Genomic DNA, 21,280 nt, shown 5'->3' with positions numbered 1-21,280 from the left:
TTTATAGCCCTCACATGACATATTAACAATGAATATACAAATGTGTCAAGAACAGATGGTGCTCAATGTCATCCAACGATGCTCTCTGTTGTTTATAAGTTATTAATAAGAACATGATGTTTTGGCTGAATGATTAAAATTGATATAAGAGTTGATTAACCTCAACCTTTAGATATGCAATGAGGAAGTAACGTCATCATCAATGTTAGCCTTCAATTACCTATCCAGAGATTTAGCATAAAAGACGATCCTTTTATATCATCTTACAGTATCCTGAATCTTCCCAACGGACAGTCAAGATGAATATACCCAGTGACGTCATGGAACAGAATTGTCCGCTGCTTAAGATATCGACCCGGTTAAAATTGTCCGTAATTAAAGTTTTAATTAATAGTGATAGTTGTTGCCCATATTGCTTCCTCCTTATATCCACAAACCAACCCCCCTGCCCCACTCACTTCATCCCAATCCCTTAAAAAATAACTTTTGCTTTGAGACTGCTCATAACGTTGCAAATATAGGAGAGAAATTGATGGTTGATGAATATTGCATCAACCTCCCAACACCCATAAGTAATGTTGGGCCCCCTTGTGTAACCCATGCTGAACTTTACTCCGCAATTCCATAGTATATTACTATCGTATGGAAATATGATGCGCTGGAATTATGGGTGTGTATGGGGGGGGGGGATTAGAGAACGTCTGCCAACCTAACCTCTCCCAAATGTTATTCATAAACGTTTAGTATGTTATTGAGATGCTTTTTAGCAAATATATTGAAGATGACTCGACCTCCTATATAGATGATATATCTATAACCGCTTCGAAATGTACAGCCTGGTTAATTAAGTAACAAACTTATGTCAACTTTAAATCAAGATGTGAAAACTGACTTTCTGATCATAAAAGTTTGTTTATTTACAATTATATCGGCTTTGACAGCAAGTAAAATAATCTGGTAAAATTTATATCAGATTGTTCGATCACACGGGGTAATGTGAAAATTGCATTTTTTTTTGGGGGGGGGCGTTGAGTTCTAAACATCCTGTCAGAAACACATTGATAGGTTACTGTAAAATAGGGTCTGATAACAATTTAATGCGTGACATCACTCAGTGAAACGTCGGGCAGATTGCAACGAGACGGTAATATTAACAAAGCTTTACCCATTCAAACAGTAAAAAAAACACATTACATTCGTTATACATATATAATGTGCGCATGTGAGCGTGTGTGTGTGTACGTTTGTGACGCCCATCTTTTCAACACGATATCTCAAGAAGGAAATTGTTTGGTGTGTAGATGTACCACATTGTGTACAAGGAGCCTGTTGTTTCTGTGGAGGTCATAGGCCATTTAGGGTCACCGGGGTCAAAATGTGAAATCTTTGTAAACACAATATCTCAAGAAGAGCTGTTGGTCAGACCTCATATTTACTTTGTAGAAGTACCACATTAGGTATAGGAAGCTGGTTGTTTTTGGTGGTGGACAAACCGTCGTTAGGGGTCACCAGGGGCACAAATGTGAAAACTTTGTAAACATGACATATCAAGAAGAGAAGCACAAGCAGAACTCGTATTTGGTGTGTAGACGTAACACATTGACAACAAGAAGCCTATTTGTTTTCAGTGGAGGTCAAAGGTCATTTAGGGTCACCGGTGATCAAATTGTGGAAACATTGTAAACATGATATCTCAATATTGGAAGCTAAGGCAGACCTCATATTTGGTGTGTAGAAGTAGCATATTCAATACAATAGCCATTGATTTTTGGTGGAGGTGAAAGGTCAGTTTGGTCATCAGAGGTCAATTTATTGAAAACCTTTTAAACATGATATCTCAATATTGGAAGCTTGGGCAGATCAGATACTTGGTATGAAGGTGTATAACATAGAGTAAAGAAGCCTATTGTTTTTGGTGGAGGTCATAGGTCATTTGAGGACAACAGGTCAAACACAGGTGTAAACATGATATTGCAAGAAGGGACAGATCTCATATTTGGTTTGTAGATGTACCATATCAAATTTAAGGAGCTTATATAGCTTTGGTGGAGGTAAAAGGTAATTTGAAGTCAACAAATGCCAAGTATTTACTTCAGTCCCCTCGTACCTGTCTCTTCACACTAACACACCTTCCTAACCTTAATATCGCAAGGGAAGCTTGGACAGATCGCATATTTGGTATGTATTTGTACCACATTGAGTACAAGAAGCCTAATGTTGTGGGTGGAGGTCAATGGTCGTTTGAGTTCACCAAGGGTCAGATTGTGAAACCATGTTATACACAATATTTTAACAAGGACAGATGTCATATTTGGTATGTTGCTGTATCTATCACATTTAGTTCAAGAAGCCTGTTGTTGAGTATAATGGTCCTTGCAGGACAGCCTGTGTCATTGTGTATTTATTATTTGTTACATCACACTGCTTTTCACTGTATTACTTATACCAAGTATGTTATACACCCTCACTTTACATCACGTCAGATTCATGAAGAAAACGGATCATGTTAAAACATCGAAACCACTATCCATTTTCTGGTTTTTAATAAAGTGGCTACAAAATTGTAGCTAAAATGATGGAAAAGATAGCACCATTTTTGGATCTTAGCCCCCTTACCCAAACAATACAATTGTGTTGAGATATACCTGCATAAGATAAACATTTGTGCCCCTCCCGCGCCCTAAAAAAATCAAAATCTGGCTACGAGCTTGACGTAACGTTGGTATTAAAACTATTGATCATATTTTTATTGAAAGAATATTCCTACAAGACAAAACAAATGTTGGGGTTATAATACGGATGAAGGCACCTACGTTTAGGTGCCGATCTTGTACTAAGTATATTTTAAAAAATCAACAAAAATTAAAAAAAACAAAACAAAAAATTTAAATTTATCACGATTTGATCTTTTCAATTGCTCAATAATTCAACAAATGATAAATGGTATAGTATGAATATTTTAACAACTTTGCTGGAAAACGCTGATGTGTTCTTATGGATTGTTATCATTTCAACAGTTTGCAACAAATGGTTGAATTGAACACGTACGACTTTCACCGTTTGCAACGCGAGTGTTGCATGTTTGGTAGGATATCAAAATTGTTTTCAGTTAGGCAATTTTTCAACAAAATGTCAAATTGCAAATTTTGGTAAGTACATTTTTCCAATAAAAAAAATGTGAAAAGGCTAAATTGACTAATTTCGACAAGAAGTCGATTCGAAAATTTGTAAAATTGCAAGTGCAAGTTTCCAGAAAATTGATGATATAAGTGTGTGAACATTTTAACATCATGAAGGCACCTTAACGTTTCCACAAGAACCACGTGGTCGTAACTTGATCACTAGTCAGGGGCGTCGGAGCCGGTACGGCAGGTCCGGCGAACCAATATTCACGGCGCAAAAAAGAAAAAAAAAAAGTAGGACTAAGAAAATACAATGGCAAAAAATAAAGAACCAAAATGAAACATACTTCAAAATGTGTTTCAGAAGATTAGTCGGGTGGCAGGGGTCTTGTTTTCAAGCTCGGGAAGTTCCATTTCCTGCAATCTGGGAGACATTTTTTCAAAATTTTCTCCATTACGCTACGCGCCAACCATGGTGGCGCGTAGCGTAGTTTGACCTACCAAACGTCCCCCCGATAATTATGATAGATGGCCACACTCTGATCTGCCGTACCAATCCCAAATAGCTTCCGACGCCCCTGCTAGTTGAGAGTATCTATACACTGTTACAAAAAATGTATTTTACGCAAGAATACCAGCAGCCAGGACGCCTGTGCTAGAACGTAATTTAGCAACGGTTTGCGAAAAACCAGTATGCGACGTTATTTAACGGGTACATCGAAGCCATGAAACCACTTAGTTATCTTGGGTTGAATAAAACTCCTCTCATGCTAAGATTTCTCCTTTCATCAGGATGTGGCTTTCCAATTTGAATACTTAATTTGTTATTAATCACAGAGTTATGGATACCGCAAATGGTCGGAGATTTACAGCTGTATAAAAAGTAACCATCTAACCGGTACCGTTAAGTATATTCAGGGACGTAGCCAGGGGGAGCAATGGGAGCGATCGTCCCCCCCCCCCAACCCTTTTGAGTACACTGAAAAATAAAATTGAACTAAAAGCAGGAAATATCATTAAAGCCCTCTTTTCAGGTTGAAAGAAGCTACGCGACCCTTGTTTCCCCTAAATGTTTCCCCTAAAAGTTCGTCTGCTATACGAAATACAACACTGTTATTATACAAATAATAAATGGTTATGTGTGCAATAGTGCAAATATTTCATGAGTTGAAAGATGGAATGTTCCATTCAACGAGGCGCAGACGAGTTGAATGGAACAAATTACATCTTTCAACGAATGAAATAGTTGCACTATTGCACGAATGGAAACCATTCATTATTTGTTTTATACAACATATTATATTAAGATGGGTAAAATGCACTCATGCAACAGATTGTTTTGAACAGACAGGTTTCTCTGCTCTCTTACCATTGAAAAAAGTGCTATCAAAAAAGTATAACCCATGGTTCTATTTCATAGAGTGGAATAGAGCGGATTTTGCATGCAATCGACGATCAATTGACCAATCAAATGGCCGGAATATAATTAGGTGTTGTATAATATAGTTTATTCCCTGCAACGTGGGAGGCAATTTGGGCAAAACCTTTCTTTGGTTATCATGGAGCTACATGAAGTGTAATAACACTCCTTTGGGGGAAGTGCCCCTTTTAAATTCTGAAAGTACGAGAGTGCGATATATATATATATATATATATATATATATATATATTCGGCCTATCATTTTTAAAAACCTGTCTGGACAACGCAATGTTGGAAATCAAATGGAAATTAAATAACCACGAAGTCATTCTTCATTCATCCCCTTTGCCATCATTTGATGACAATTGTAGGAACGTGTTAGGCTGAGATTGATCAATTGTAATCTTAGGTTGGGTACTACAATGTACTATCAAATGCATAAACTGTTTATGAATTAAAGCTGTTTATTCATTTCCATTTCAGTTGAGTACTACATACCTTTCTGAGAACGAGTACAAAACTATGAGTAGTGAGTACAAGCAGAACTCCCGTTTGTAAGAGTACTTAGTTTAACATATATCTACCCTAGACTATACCAAAAATGTCACAAGGATATATATATATATATATATATATATATATATATATATATATATATATATATATATATATATATAAATATATATATATATATATATATATTTATATATATATATATATATATATATATATATATATATATATGCGAGTACACATTCTTGAGGGTGAGTCAGTGTCGAGTACAGGCAACTATGATGGGACAGTACTAGCGAGACCCACTGCAAGTATGTTCAGCAACAAGTCTATTAGTTATTCCATTTTTTCTAGCTCTCGCTTTTGAGCATAAAATATTTCTTTAACTCTATTGTAGAGTCTTACGTCAAACCTCATAAATCTTTCTACTCCTTTGTCCTCCAAGAGTGCACGTTTAGCTTCGGCTTTCAGTTGATTCTGCGCAGAAATATCCAGCCCCTCATATGTACCCCTCAACACGTGTACGTCTCCACACGATTCTGTGAATGTTAGATTATAAGCTTTTTGTAGCATCTTCAGTGTAGTCTGTAATTCGTCCTGCAAGCCTACCACAGATAAATACCGATCCAGGTGTTCCAAAACTCCATCTACTACGGGACTTTTCATCTAACATCTCAGTCAGTAATTTCCTATTGCCTAGCAATCGGCAACTGCGTTTTCCGCTGGCTGTTTCGGTGATTTCATATCGGTTGGTCAAGGCTTGCTTCGTAACAGAACCTAAGTATTTAACCCAGTCGGTAATTGAAAGAAGTGTGGCTTTCTCGTAGATTTGGTTGGAATGATTATAGTTCCGTGCAATATCTCTGGTGAAAAAATAATGTGAAACAACTCGATCGTATGGTTCACGAAAGATTGAGAAGGTTGAACATTTTCTCGTGGTAATTTTGTCGTGAATAAAATCACACAAACCCAGCGTGTTGTGCCCTCTTAAAATCGGTCTGGTTGAGCTACTTACGAAGACTCCTTTTTTCGATAGCATGTCTAATTGTGTTCTGCAGCCACCTGTACATTTTTCCCATACAGCTTTCGATACTTGTACCGCCTGATTTCTGAACATGCCAAAAGTTAATGATTGCGTCTGAGTAATATTGGCGCTGTTCTGGGTAGAGGAAATAGTTTGGTAGGTTATGGCAACTGTTCAACTGATCATGGATTTGATGGCAGTCGTTGGAGAGCTTCGTCGTACTAGAAAGTATTTCTGTGATCCTATCAAGATTCAGAGAAAAAAAAGGAACTAACAAATTAAAAAGTCCTTTGATAATGTTTTCTGAAAACTGGGGACGCCGATAATAGTTCATTGTTCAACTTGCTTTTAGGCCGACTTCTCCCAATCAGAACCCGATGTATAGATATCATACCACAGATAATTGCTCCCATTGACTTACACACTAAACACGTCACTTTCCAAGGCCGATAGAGCATATATAGAAGTTTCAACTGACATGTCCTACCCCCCTCCCCTCCCCACCCCATATGATAGTTAATGGCTTGGGCTATCACAAAACATTCCACTTTTGCCACAATGACAGTTTATCATAGTGCTAACCCAACCCATCTGCCAGTTATCGCTGCGGAATCGTCTTGTTTCACTCAAGATTTTCTAAAATACCTTAAATCACATTCAATCCTCCAGATTTGTAGACCATCAGTAGTTTATTTCCGATGATCGTCTTCAACTTCCAAGCATCAAAAGAATAGTGATGACTCATCAAATTTAAAAAAAAGCAATATAGTTGGTCACTTTAGGGCTATTTTCCGACACTGGTTAACCTCTCAGGCGGACGTGCACTACTCTAATTGTGATGTTATACCTATATATAATCTTAATTAGAACTTGTGAACCTCTTATATGGTAGGAAATGTCAGTTTTCGAATGAGAGTATTAGGGCATGTGCCGATCAAATTAGATAATGGTCGATTTCAGGAATTTTGGCATGCTATGCGCACCATATACTACACCAAAGAACCCATTTTTCCCACTAGAAATTCAGAGATACAATGCAGTCTTCAATTTTTAATTTTCTCGTTTAGTTTAAACAATATATGGAGCTCCCGGTTTTATTTCATAACGAGAATTCTCAAGGTATATCCTAAATCTAAAACCCATATATTCCCGCTATGGTAGTTGCCTGGAAACTGGGTTACATCATACTTCAATTCAACACCGTTGATATTTCCTATGGAATTTCCGACACTGCTAGTGCAGATACCGTTGTCAGGCTGGGGCTCGGTAATAGTGCCCCCCCATGCTGTCTACTGTGTACACCCCCACCCTCCCCTCCCCATTTGGGGCCACCATCAATGATGTGTACAAAACCTTCACAAGTTATAAGAAACAGATAATTGTGTACCTTCTAAACTATTTTGCCCCTCCCCCTGATAGGGTAACCCATACCTACCCGCCGTTACATTGGGTATGGTGATCCGGACTGACTAGTGCAATTATTTGTAACGGTTTCAGCTTAATGATTCATGCTACACCCCATGCCCGCCCACCAACCCAACCTCGCCCATCTAATTCAGTATAAGTACTTACCGACTATAATTTCCCCCTATATTTTCGGCGGCAGAAACCGGTCGTCAGCAACGGTACAGTCGTCACGGTGTTTTAAAAAGGAGGGCATCGGCAGCATGTTTAAAACATTACTGAACAAAAAGCCAATGACTAACAGAAGCAAATGTTCTTTACGTAACTTTGGCAGCGTCATTTTGTATTTTTCGATCAACTTGACTTGCTCTTGTTTCTTCTTCTTCTTCTTCTCAATTGACGACTACAGCTACAGTACACAACTGTCACCACATTTATATGCTTCTGTACTGCTTATACGTTGTTAACATATAAAGAGTATTAGAAAGGGCTAAGTACAGAACTATGCCGGGAGTGCCAGCTTCAAGGATGAAATGATCGATGAAATGCATGGATGATTAAAGCCTTTGTTAAATTGTCTCGAAACAATATATATATATATATATATATATATATATATATATATATATATATATATATATATATATATATATATATATATATATATATATATATATATATATATATATATATATATATATATATATATATTTTCAGGCACATAGTGGTGAATCGCCGTCCTAGGGGAGGGGTATAAGGGGAGGGGTGTCCTGAAAAGAGCTTAGATGCAAAATGGTGCTATCCTTTCCAGTTTTAAACTAAAAATCAATTTTTGGTGAAAAACGAAACAATTATGTGCGCGCCTGCGCAGTCGAAACCATCCGGTTATATCATATATTGTAAATATATATATATATATATATATATAAATGAAAATCGTAATGAGTTGGAAAATCAAGAACAGTGAAAAAACTTTCAGCCTCCACCGGGATTCGAACCACGGGCCTCCCGGTCTGTACGCGGACACCCTAACCACTAGGCTATGGACGCTGATTGTATGTCCAGAGGTTCGAAACCGGTAAGGAAGATCGTAATTCCACTGTAGGCGTTTGTCACCTATATCGAACAATACTAGTTCTGTTTTTGGTGACATATTTTGCCCTACTCTAGAGATCAACATGATGCTATCCAACTCGAAAATCATATATATATATATATATATATATATATATATATATATATATATATATATATATATATATATATATATATATATATATATAGATATATATATATTTATATATATATATATAGTTGATCATTTTGTCCTTGATAGATCGTATTCGTGAATAAGGCTTTAAAAGGTACGCACTTTCGTAATTACTTCACAAAATTTATTCTATTTGTTTTCCTTGACTGTTTTCGAGTAAACGTCTTCTTCAATAATTTGATTTCAGGCTAGAGAAATGGTTCTCCAAAGATATGAAAGGGGCTTAGGCCCGAGTCGTTGTTAGGAGACAGAACGCCTTGAAGCCCGCTCTCAATTTTGCATTTTCATCTAGCCTCCCCAAAAGTGATTAAATGCTAATAATTAGGTCACCAATGAATACTGACAATTGTACTGACATGTAATTACATATCGAATGTAGAATTTGTTAATCTTTCGATTGGCATCAACATTTCTATTTAACTTTTGATATTCGAAATGCCCCCTATAATTATAGGCACATAAGAGTGTAAATGGACTAAATAAAGTATCAATTTTTGGAAAGTTTTTGATAAGTGCTAAGTGTTAAAACTTTTTTTTTCTCCAAAGAATCAACGTGAAGGAGAAAGTATTTCTGTCCTAAAATGAGTCAAACTTTGACTAAAGAGCAAAAACATCCTTGAAAAGATCACATGAAAATACAATGCAGAAAATACTTCGTTTGAAATCCAAGACATTCCACTCAATCGGGACAAAGAAATAAGTTGGGTATTGAAGCTCTATATATATAGCCGCATTGTTATAGGCCATGCATTGTTACTGTATTCCCAGCATCGCTATACACAAGCCACAAGTTAGATATTCTAACGAGATTGGCAAAAGAGAAGAAAGTACATACTACAGCAGGATTGGCTCATCATTGGCCTTTAATTAGTGTGAACAAAGAAATGACAAGGGGGGGGGGGGGTGCTAAAGTGTTCCTCATTTCCACATGATAGGTAACTTATGTGCATCCTTTGGCCTGTTACTTTTTATAATAAAATGACACAAAAGGAACACAATTCCCTCCGCCCCCCCCCCCCCCCACATATTCACTAACTCAGGGGCTGATCCAGGATTTTAATAATGAGGGGTTGCTGTGGTCCTGAGGTCGTTGAAACCGATTCCAATGTAGGAGAGTGGGGCCCTCCCTCAAAAACAAAAATTTATACATGAAATAGTGACTCATAGTTAGGCTATAATTAGGTCTATAACTACATAGTTTAACACTAAGGTTTTTGCTAATATCTATGTGTGTGTTTAGGTGGGTGGCACACTCATAGATACAAAAAAAAGAGTTTAATTTATGTATTATCTCCTAATTTATGGTTGATGGGCCTGTACTTCAACCCAAGCGGAAAGGAATACTAGGTCTCGGTCGATTCGGTGCACTGTTTGTATCTCCTCTGACTGTAGAATGTTAATTAAAGAAAACAATTAAGAAAAAAAATACAGGAAGGGAGAGTCACTCCAATTTATATATTTCTTATATATTTCTTATTTATTTCTACACTGTATATTTGCTAAGATTATACACACACACATATGTGCAATAAAAAGTCTGTTGTAGGTGCCAACATATGTGAGCTTGTAGGCTTTTTCATCCTACATCATCTAGAACAGGGTTGTCCAACCTACGGCCCGCGGGCTACAGTCCGGCCCGCCGCAGGGTTGCGTCCGGCCCGCCAGAGATGCTCTACGGTGCGAAATTTTAGTGAGTAGATTTATTGATTACAATTTGAAGCTATATAATCAATCATTCGAACCTTCTGGGTCCAAAAAACTGAATACAGGTCAGTTTGTGTGACACTCTCAGCGGAGGGGGGTGGGGCGGCTGGACTTGATTCATCTGTTTTATCAGGAAGGAAAATAAATCAGTGCGCTCCGCGCGCAGTGCTCACATTTTGTTGCCTTGGGCTTCGGGCAAAAAAATCGAGTGTAGGGCTCATGCGGCCCCCTCCTTCATCATAATCATTCCATGTGGCCCTCCTCTGCAAAGGGTTGGACAACCCTGATCTAGAAGACAAACTTAACCTGACCAGCGTAGACCTTTATGGAGACGACGGCCTTGCTGTCATGAAGAACCACCCAGGCCCCAAAAGCAGACCGCGTAAGAAAGTAACTGATCCAGAGTTTCCAGTCATTTGGCTTACAAATCATCGTCCAAACCAACCTTACATCAGTAAACTATACCTAGACATCAACCTCGCAACCGGCATACACCAACCATACAGGAAACCCAATGCCCTGCCCATTTACATCAACGCGAAATCCAACCACCTACCACCTGTAATCAGGCAGCTCCTTCATCGCCGTAAGCAAAAGAATATCTATGCTATCATTGAACCGAGACGTTTTCAATACTACCGCTCGCGTGTACGACGAATCCCTGAAATTTAGTGGGTACACAGAATCCACACAATGCACCTCAAGCGAAACAAGGTAGCGAACGCCCCGCCAAGCGCACCAAAAAAGAACCCGCACCAGGAACATCATTGGGTTCAACCCTCCCCCCCCCCCCCCGCCCATTCAGTATGGACGTGAAAACCAATGCAGGAGGTACCTTCCTTAAGCTTATAACAAAGAACTTCCCTCGGGACCACATGCTTCACAGAATATTGAACAGAAACGCCGTGAAAGATAGCTACCGCTGCACGAAACATATAAAGTCAATCATTCTATCCCATAATTCTAACATCATCAAGTAGAGCAGCAATTCGACCCCTTCTAGATCATGTTACTGTAGATCTGCAGAAAGCTGCCCCCTACACGGGAAATGTTTATCCAGCGCAATAGTATATAAAACCCAAGTTACATCGGACACAGAATCTATGTCGTACATAGGCATTTCATGAGGACCCTTAAAGCAACTACATATATTAAAGCAACTCGCAACCCTTAAAGCAGTAACATATATTGTCTAATGTAGGTTACCGTATAGGTATACTATGCTATGTACTTGCTCTACTTCTATGTATTGAGCACTTTTGCAACAGGAAGTGAACATCTGAATCTTTGTTTTTATAAATATATATATATAGGGCCTATATATATATATATATATATTTGATAGATACGAAAAGGTTTAGTTTTATGTATTATCTCTTTTATGGTTGATGGGCCTGTACTTCAACCCAAGCGGAATGGAATACTAGGTCTCGGTCGATTCGGTGCACTGCTTGTATCTCCTCTGACTGTAGAATGTAAATTAAAGAGAAAAATACAAAATTAATACAATATAAATACTTGTATTCAGGTTTGTTATTGATACCAAAGTCAAAAAATGCATGGTTAAGAAACGCGGTGAACTTCGAAGGCATATATTGCTACCGGCTTTATTTGCAGTCCCCTTACCGTGCACAGATTCATTGTCGCCGGTTTCAAAGTCGCCTAAGTACAGTCTCACAGCACATAAACAATGAGGAGGGAAGTTAACAAAAACAAAGCTAAGTTCATTCTTCGAAAAGGTGAGGTTTTTTTCTTTTCTTTTTTAAGGAATTCACAGATTAAACCTGCTCTTCTGTTTCGATTAATGAGACCTTCATTTAGATTAGTCCTACTCAGTTTTTGTTGAACACTCACGAAGATTTGTAGAAGAGCAGACTTTTGACAATTAAGAGGATGGTGAAAGCCCCATCGCAATAGTATGCACCTTTTGTTTTGTTTTATTCGCACTCAGATTGTTCAACAACAACAAAAAATAACAGAGTTGACATAATAGAACGGAACAGATTGAAAAGAACAAAAAGAGTAACAGGAGCTAAAACCATTGGGCTGACAGAACGTCGGCCCATTTCCAATGGGGCCCTAGAGACAAAAAAAAATGCACTTTCAATGGTAAATGCCAATAAAACCAATAAATAAAACTCTTAAAACGCACATATTGCACATATTTCTGAAAAGTGCCCCCCCCCCCTCCCCCACACATATTTTCTCCTGCCCAACATGGAATCTTGGGCCTTGCATAAGCATGTAGCGAACCACTTTATTTTGTGTAATTTGAAGCTTCTCTTTAATAAGAGTTTTATTGAGGCCTGTGTACCAAGAAGAAGAAGTGTATAGTCAAAAGACATTGAATAAGGGCTATGCATAGCAGTCTTCTACATCGTTGATTCAGGCAACTGGCTTGGCGATACAGAAAATGGAGCCTCGCATTGGCCCTTTTAATAACATCAATAGCATGCTCGTTAAAGCTCAAACGGTTGTCGATTAAGACACCAAGATATTTGACAACATTAGTATAGCAGAAATGGAGTAGTTGCCACTCAGGCGCGTATCCAGGATTTTCTAACCCGGGGGGCGCGAATTACTATCTAAGCGGAGCGCCACCATCGGTTGGCGCGCAGCGTACAAGAAATTTTCTGGTTTTGATACCATCCAGATCACCGGAAATGGCACTTCTCGGGCTTGAAAATGACCAACCAGATGTACACTTTTTGCCTGAGAACCAAGTTTTTCCCAATAGTTTTTTTTTTCCATCCATAACCTTTTTGAAGTTTGTCACTAGTCACACATCATGTTCAACCTCATCGCATGTCCTGTGGATCATTGCTTTTGTAGGTGATTCTACGTCGCGGCCCACAGTATCCGGCAGCCCCACTTTTCAAGGTTTTAAGCCCATTATTTGTTCAGAATTTGAAAATTCACGTTTCTCGTGATTAAACTCAATTCAAAACATACCCATAATGTTGCACAAAATTTCATCTATGGACAACCAATATAGAAAAACCCAAGGGCGGCAGAAGCACTTTTAATCTGGGGGGGGGGCACCGACATCAAACGGCACTTTGTAGATATTCGATTGGACTGATGCAGCCTTATATTTAGTACCATTTATAACTCTTATTGTATTTATCTTATTTGCGTATACACATCACTCCATCAACGCCCCCCCCCCCCTCCTCAAGGAAAATATGCATACTAGCACTGCAATATCCAATGTGCAAATTAGGAAACATAGAACAAGTTTTCTTTTGAGACAAAATGAGGTGAAATCATGCTAGTTGCTAAAGTGGGAATCTTCCGAATTAGAGTTTATTCCTTGTTAATATCTTAACAATTTTTTTTCCATTCTAAATAGCTTTGAGTTTAACCCACAGAAATTCATTAGAAAGTCAGCGGCGTAGCCAGGATTTGCAAAGTTGTCGGCACTACTATCTGAGCGGAGCGCCACCATCGGTTGGCGCGGAGCGTGCAAGAATTTTTTAGTTTTACAAACCCCTCAGATGGCCGGAAACGGCCCTTCCCGAGTGTTCATTCTGGTTCCCTGGCCTCTTGCTAACTTGAGACACCTAAATTTTTATGTAGAAAAAGGGCACATTTTTAACCTGAGGAAAAGTGAGGGAGGGGGGGGGGCACGTGCCCCCTGTGCCCCCCGGTTCCGCCGCCCTTTAGAACTCCTTGAACCCCTAACAGACCGTTCAATATTGCACGAGTAGAGGGACGTGTGATGAAGAATGTCGGTCAGAAATTTTCAAAAATTCAGACACAGTTAATTACTTGGTGTACAAATATTAAAACCTCTTATAACGGCTATTATAAAACTTGGTTGAAGGAAATGAAAATATAGCAGATATTTCCGAAACCGAACAATACACACATAGGCGTAGGAGGCGGGGTGGGGGCTGCAGCCCCTAATTCGCCATTACTAATGTCAAAGAGAGTTTTAACATAATTGGACCTCGATGATTTTCTCCATCTACATAAGACATTTCGTTGTTTACATTAGCATCCCGCGGTATACTGAGCAACTTTCACGGACCGTAAGGTACACGATGGCATCTGATGTAATAACCGATGCTTGTTTATATGATATTGACATTGACATGTTGGAATTTTTGGTTATTTTTTTCGGGCAAGTCGGACAATTTTGAGGCTGTTCATCCTGGAAGGCCATTTTCATGCTCACTGATATGATGTGATATCTGCTGTTTGCTTTACAAATTCGAACCGGCGCGTAGCAAGGAATTTGCCAAGGAAAGGGCGAAGCCCGTAGACAAATTATCTAAGCGTAGCTCCTCCATTAGTTGGCGCGAAGCGTATACGAGAATTTTGGCTGAAAATGCCTCCCAGATCGCTGGAAATGACACTTTCCAGGCCTTGTAAGTTGCATCTAATCACTTTCTATTTTGAAATTACTAGCGATATCATAAAAAAAATATGCTGAAGGGGGGGGGCGGTCGCACCCTTCCCGAAATTTGTCATGTTCCCCGACGACACAGTCGAGTGCAGCCACAGTTGGTTTCATAGCACCGTTCTACAATTGATTAAGGCGTACATACACACATACGCGTTATGATAGACCATATATAGAATATATAGATCATGAGTCAGAGAAGAAAAATGGAAACGTCAACAATTGAGTTTTCGGTGTAAGGGGTAGGGTGAGGCAAACGTCTCTTCCGAAATCCTTGATCCGTCACTGGCTACCCTGTGTATATAATATAGGGATCAGCGCTGTAATAATGTCGCTGTTCCTCTTTCTCTTCCCGGTGTCTTGGCGTTTTTCTTTAACTCCCTCCTTTTCTCCTTTTTCTCTCTTTCTTCCTTTTCTTTTCCCTTCCTTCCTCTCCTCCTCCTCCTTTCCCCCCTCTTTTTTCCTTTTTTCTTCTCTTTTTTTCTCTCCTCTTTTTCTTACCCGGGGGGCGCGCGCCCCCAACGCCCCCCCCCGGATACGCACCTGCCACTGGTAGTAATTTTGAAGTCACCAGCTTTTTGGAGCATGCTATCAGTAGCAAAAAGAATTAATTCAGTTTTCTCATCTTTTGAGAGAGAGCTTGTTGTCATTGAACCAGTCACTTTACACGCTTCAAGTGCCTCTCCAAGTCTTTGGGATATCACCCTGGCGCTCTTGTGGGAGAACAAAATGGCACTATCATCTGCATAAAGCAAAAGCTTAAAATCAATGTTCAATGAACCACACATGTCATTGATATAGCAGAGAAACAGGATAGGATCCAAAGTACTCCCTTGAGGAACGCCGTAGGTGAGCACCAAATTGATTTATTGATCTTTGAATTATATTTAAAGCCTCAAAATTAGCTAGAAAAAACTTTGGTCCCACTATGGGAAACAATATTTGGGTAATTGTTGAGGATATCGAGATGATCAGAATTACATTACGGAGATTTGAGGAAAATTTCGCAGCAGAAGTCTCAATCTTCAGCATTTAATGTGATCACAAAGTTTAAGAAGCTACGTGTAGGCCCACAAAATTTCGATTTCCAAAGTATTGTGGCATTTAACTGATATTACACATATTCGTATCCACATATCGGATTGAAAACCAATAGTTTGGTACTTGTGGTGACAGACGTCCCCCATACTGCTGTAGTGAAATCTTTTCACAATCTTTGAAATTCTACTTTCAACTCGAATTTGGGCTTTAAATCTTCATTTCGATTGAAGGGGAAAAAAGCATGACTATTAAAAGTGAATTAACCAGGAAGCATTTGGGATAACCAGGGACCAGTAAATTATTACTACATACAAATGATTACAGTAAAACATTCTGCATTTAAAATAGTTTTTAAATTTCTTATAATTACTTGGAAAATTATCAAAATATTTATACTCAACCTAGTGTTTTTCGCAGATCAATTCTTCACTATTATATTTTATTTTTAAAGGATGAATAAGTTCAAACACACCACACTGACACAACTGGATATGTTAAAGTGACTGTGTTGTATAGCCGATCAAGTTAAATATCAGTTTAATATGGTTGATATAAGATTGATATTTATGACCAAATCAGTGCAGAACAATATACAGATGAAGTATGAAAGTAAAAGACTTGTAGATAGTTTGTTTCTCCGCTAATATGTAAAATAAAGAGCATGCCTTTACATGCATATTTTTTCATTATCATGGGCTACTATATTTTATTAGACAAAGATAATTCTATAACAAATACAATAAAGGGGTCGAATCCTATTCCATTACTGTAAAAGCCTAACCCATGACTAACTATGATGCAAGAGACTAATTATGATGCAAGAGACCAAGTGACTTCTCCCACTGGTCCATTATCGTTGCCAGCTTCTGAGTTCATGACCAGAAAATAGTCATAAATCCTACTTTCACGTAAGCAATATTAAAAACTATACTTAACTTTTCTCTAAATATAACAAACAATGCAAAAAGTATTCCCTCTCAACCTCGTAGTTGCTATATCTAGGAAACTCTGCGATCACATAGGTAAACTCTGGTCAAAGCTTGTAATTATTCATTAGAACAACAACCATTGAAAAGGACACTCACCCACGAGTATATCTAGGGGAATGACTCTCTTCAAAAATCTTAACCGGGAAGGATTCACTCTTTAAAGTTTAACTACTATAAACAACTTGAAAAGAAACATTTGATGTGTTCTAAACAATGGTCTTCTCAACATGTAAAAACTCTATGACACCCAAATAAAGTCTAGTCTACTAGATGGATCACCGGATTTGTTTTGTGTGGTATATCACCTAATATTGGCTTCTACAGGAAATTAAAAGTAGAAGGACCAGGGACCACTTATAGTAAAAGTATCCCCTTGTTAACAAGCATTTCAGTGGAACCATGGGACACTTGAGGCTGACCAGGAATCAAAAGACCTCCAACCCCCTGCTTATTTTTACCCTTCAGCCAACTTGACATTTGTCATTGAATTGAAATCACTTTAACTCTCTATATGTGTGTCTTTTTAATAATTGCAATGCTGTGGTTTTTAAAATGAATAGGAATTTAAATGGGTATACATGGTTTGTTTCAATTCCAAACCATTTTCAAAATGCAATTTTTCCCATGCATATATAGTTGATAGGAATTCAATAGAAAATCGAATAAGATTCAAGGGCGCCTCTGTTGTCAAAACCTGGACTGGACTGCTGCAATATGAAAAAGGTAACTTGATGGAATCTGTTATAGTAAACCATACAAGATGGACTGGTTTTAGAAATTGAAATGAGAATTTTTGTTTAATTTTCCTTCTACAGAGTACATTTGGAGTAAATAAATGTACTAAATGTCATTATATTCAAAATATTTTTGGAATATATGAAAGTGATTACAAAACTTACAAGGCTTTTTTTCAGGGGTTACACGGAGAACAAACCTACATAACACTGTACTCATGTTGAATATCTTGCTAAAATAAAAGTTAAGAAATATTAATGAATGTATGATTTTGTACCAAAAATGAAACTTGAGATTTGAAAAAGCAGAGATCAGAGTCTGATTAATTGGACATATGTGTGGAAAACAGTGGGTAGTTGAGGAGTCCATGAGCCAAACAGTTCCTGGTCAGTCAGTACTTCATTATTCATCTGATGCCTTTACATCTTCACTTGATCTTTTGAGCTCTTTTGGGGTAACCCCTTCTCTTTGAATAATCCTGCCCATCAACACATAGTTTTACTGGCCATGGCACTGACCACCGCGATTCAATACAGTCACAAGTGTAGGCTGCTTCAGCCCCATCAGCGCTGAGTCTCTCAGCATCAAGAAGAGCCATTGATTGTTGTGTGATGTCTGACATCCAGTGGGATGAATTATTTTTAGCTTATTGTGAAGTGTATGGAAAATGTATACTCCAATATAGTGCATACCATCTCTTTCTTTCTCAGAGAGTTGTAACGGAACATCAGAAGCAGTGGTTGTGGCTCCTTTTTTTTCTTGTGGAAAGCTAACACGTGATCAGCTATTCCTGCCAAGCCCTGGGAAATATTTCTCAGCCTTTGCAACAATTGTGGAATAGAACTTTGAACAAAACTTCTCTTTGTGAAATGTTTGTATTCTGAGCAGATCTTATCCAATTCCTTTTGAATATCAAGTTTGGCCTTTACCACTTTCTAATTGGACAGCTTTGATTTGATTGCCCTTAAATAACATCCACTTTTGCAGAGGTTTAATTTAATGTCATTCAGCAACTCAAACACATTTTCTTCTGACATCACATCCTTATTGGGGGGGGGGGGGCCTCAACATGAGGTTTAGTCATGTGTTGGACCAAAGTTACAGCTTCGTTTCTATTCCTTTTTTTGCATAACTTACTGACAAATGTTAAGGCGTAAGTTATGCTACCCCGACCGTAGTGTTACTCTTGCAGAGTTAACTTAGGATCCTGATTTATCTTCTCAAGGGGCCTAGGCTAGGGTTATAGACACGCGAGGTTGCGATTTTACCAACTGCAAAAGAGGTAGAGGTTTATACTCACTGAATCAGCAACGTGAAGCTCATGCTGAATGTCTTGATCCAACTCAATTCTCTCTAAACATTTATCCACACTATCCCGTATAAGATGAACAGCATATCATTGCATTGACGCCATAGTACTAAGTTATCAAGAGTGTGCCCAGTCAAGGTCACGTGGCTGTCCGTTTACGGTGTTTCAACAACATATAGCTGCTAGACTTCCTGTTAATCCTTTGAAGCTCGTCGCGGTTCCTAATCATGGATTTTTCTACTTTGACAATATTGATATATAATTATAACCTTTCATTAACCATTTTCTCACCTTCTGTACATCTTTCACCGACGTATCCAGGCGTACAGCTGCACACGTAATCTATCTCTGACGTCATCGTACAAGTCCCTCCATTCTCACAGTACTCGGGTGGGCACATGTCTGAAAAGACGCGGAAATTGCATATTTTTAGTGATGTATACTTGTATTTTTATACTTGTTCAAACATCCATGGGCGCGACCACATACACTTCTGTGGAATTTATCTTCTTCCGCTCCAAAATAAAGGCAAGGGAATCTGTACTACCCACCCCCCCCACCCACTACCCAACCCTTCCCACCTCACCTACCTCCTACCGACTGACGGAATATTGACAAAACATCCTAGTTTATGACAACATGATGATATTTACCGATGAATTCTTCACAAGTTGTCCCTTCGTATCCATGAACGCAAACACAGAAAAATAAGTCATCCTGAGGAAAGCATGTCCCTCCGTTATTGCAGGGACCTGAGGAGCATGGGTCTCCTGTGAAAACGGTCATAAATACTGATATTTGTTATTTGTCAATCACAATTACGTAATCGAATCTGGTGAGAAGGTAAACAATTTTTATGCCTTGTCATAGAATTAAGAAATGAAAACAAAAACCGCATTAATAAATGTTGACACTGTAATTGATCATATAGCAAGTCAACAACCCAGGGTGGATTGGAGAGGGGAGTTCAGTTGAGCTGAGCTGAGCTGAAATGAGCCTAGCCAAGCGTTAGTTGCGAAACTTTAGTACTTCCTAAAACGAAAACACAAAACAAGATACTGATGATGCACACAAAAACTGAAGACATATTGCTTTCTGTAATATTGGTATCGTTAACGGCATTATCAACACTTTGGATCACGTGTTGCACTTTGTCCTTAGTTTGCATTCCAAAATATCCAAATTTTTACAGTTTAGGAAGAAGTCAAATGTTGCTTACCGTCAAATATCTGGCAGGTTGTACCACTATATTGGAGGGGGCACAAACAGATAAAGTTGTCACCATTAGGTAAACATATGCCGTCGTTATCGCATGAAGCTGAGTAACACGCGTTAGCTGCAAAAGAGGTTAGATTTATATTAATCCTCAGTACCAGTGCCTCTCAGTGTGAGACTCTATATGACATCACACAGTTTTACGCCTCCCGACCCCTTCGCGCCTCATCCCACGTCCCTTTCTTTTCCAAGCCCAAACTACAAAAAAAAACTACAATAAAAATGTACCTCAGACTGCACGTCTACTTCTTCCGGTGAGGTTACCCGGACTCCTTACTGTTAGTAGCCTCCAAAGATGCTAAGGCCACACCCCTATACCTTTTTAAAACCCTGCATGGAACACTGTTAACCCCACCCTCACGAATCAGCGCCTGATCATTTCTTTTAAAGCTGCCTCCAAACTAACTGACTATTACATTGTCATGCTGTAATTTCATGTTTTTATTCGATATATTTATGGTACGGATAGTTAATTATCTAACTTTCACACTAAAGCCTTATCGATTTTAATAGTGATTTGTCTATCTATTGATCTATTGATTTTGAAATGTTAAGCAACTTTAAGCAGTATATGCATATTGCACATGAGTGTCATCTTGGACTTACTGTTCTGACATGTGTCCCCATCAAATCCACTAACGCACTGACAGAAAAATGAGGTTCCTAGATTCAGGCATGTTCCATTATTTCCACAGGGATTGTTTTCACATGGATCACGAAATGGGAGGTTGGCTGCAAAACGAAACAAAAGTGATCAAGACCATTACGGGGAAGACGAAAACCTACGCACGTCCTTGTGAAACATTAATTGTATACACCTCACCAGTTAATCGGGTGAAAATGGCATATTTGATACTTAGTCTGAAATCCAAAGACATTACACTCAATCGAAACACAGAAATAAGTTTGGTATTGAAGCTCTATATAGCCATACAATTAAAGCTAATACTAGTATTGGCCATACATTGATACTGCAAAAAATCATGGATTATCAGTTGACATTCCAAGATTTTCGACCAAGAAACCGGGAACGGCAGGTTCCTTCTAACTGTTGTCACTTGACTTT

The 21,280-nt window shown here is 38.5% G+C and overlaps 1 protein-coding gene across 1 annotated transcript in view; it reads right to left on the bottom strand.

Annotated features, from left to right (window-relative positions):
• Positions 1–10,199: 10,199 nt before the first annotated feature.
• The window catches only part of LOC139981193 (uncharacterized), an 81,391-nt gene continuing 70,310 nt past the window's right edge, over positions 10,200–21,280 (bottom strand). The window contains exons 52-56 of the mRNA XM_071993399.1: positions 20,821–20,946; positions 20,159–20,275; positions 19,593–19,709; positions 19,231–19,341; positions 10,200–11,923 (exon numbers count right to left, since the gene is read on the bottom strand). Of these exons, the coding sequence (XP_071849500.1) occupies positions 11,859–11,923; positions 19,231–19,341; positions 19,593–19,709; positions 20,159–20,275; positions 20,821–20,946 (536 nt within the window). The 3' untranslated portion in view covers positions 10,200–11,858. The remainder of the gene's footprint in view (positions 11,924–19,230; positions 19,342–19,592; positions 19,710–20,158; positions 20,276–20,820; positions 20,947–21,280) is intronic.

The sequence above is a fragment of the Apostichopus japonicus genome, chromosome 15, assembly GCF_037975245.1.
Source record: "Apostichopus japonicus isolate 1M-3 chromosome 15, ASM3797524v1, whole genome shotgun sequence".
Lineage (NCBI taxonomy): Eukaryota > Metazoa > Echinodermata > Holothuroidea > Aspidochirotida > Stichopodidae > Apostichopus > Apostichopus japonicus.
Note: the sequence above shows the minus strand (reverse complement) of the source record. Positions and strands in the feature narration are given on the sequence as shown.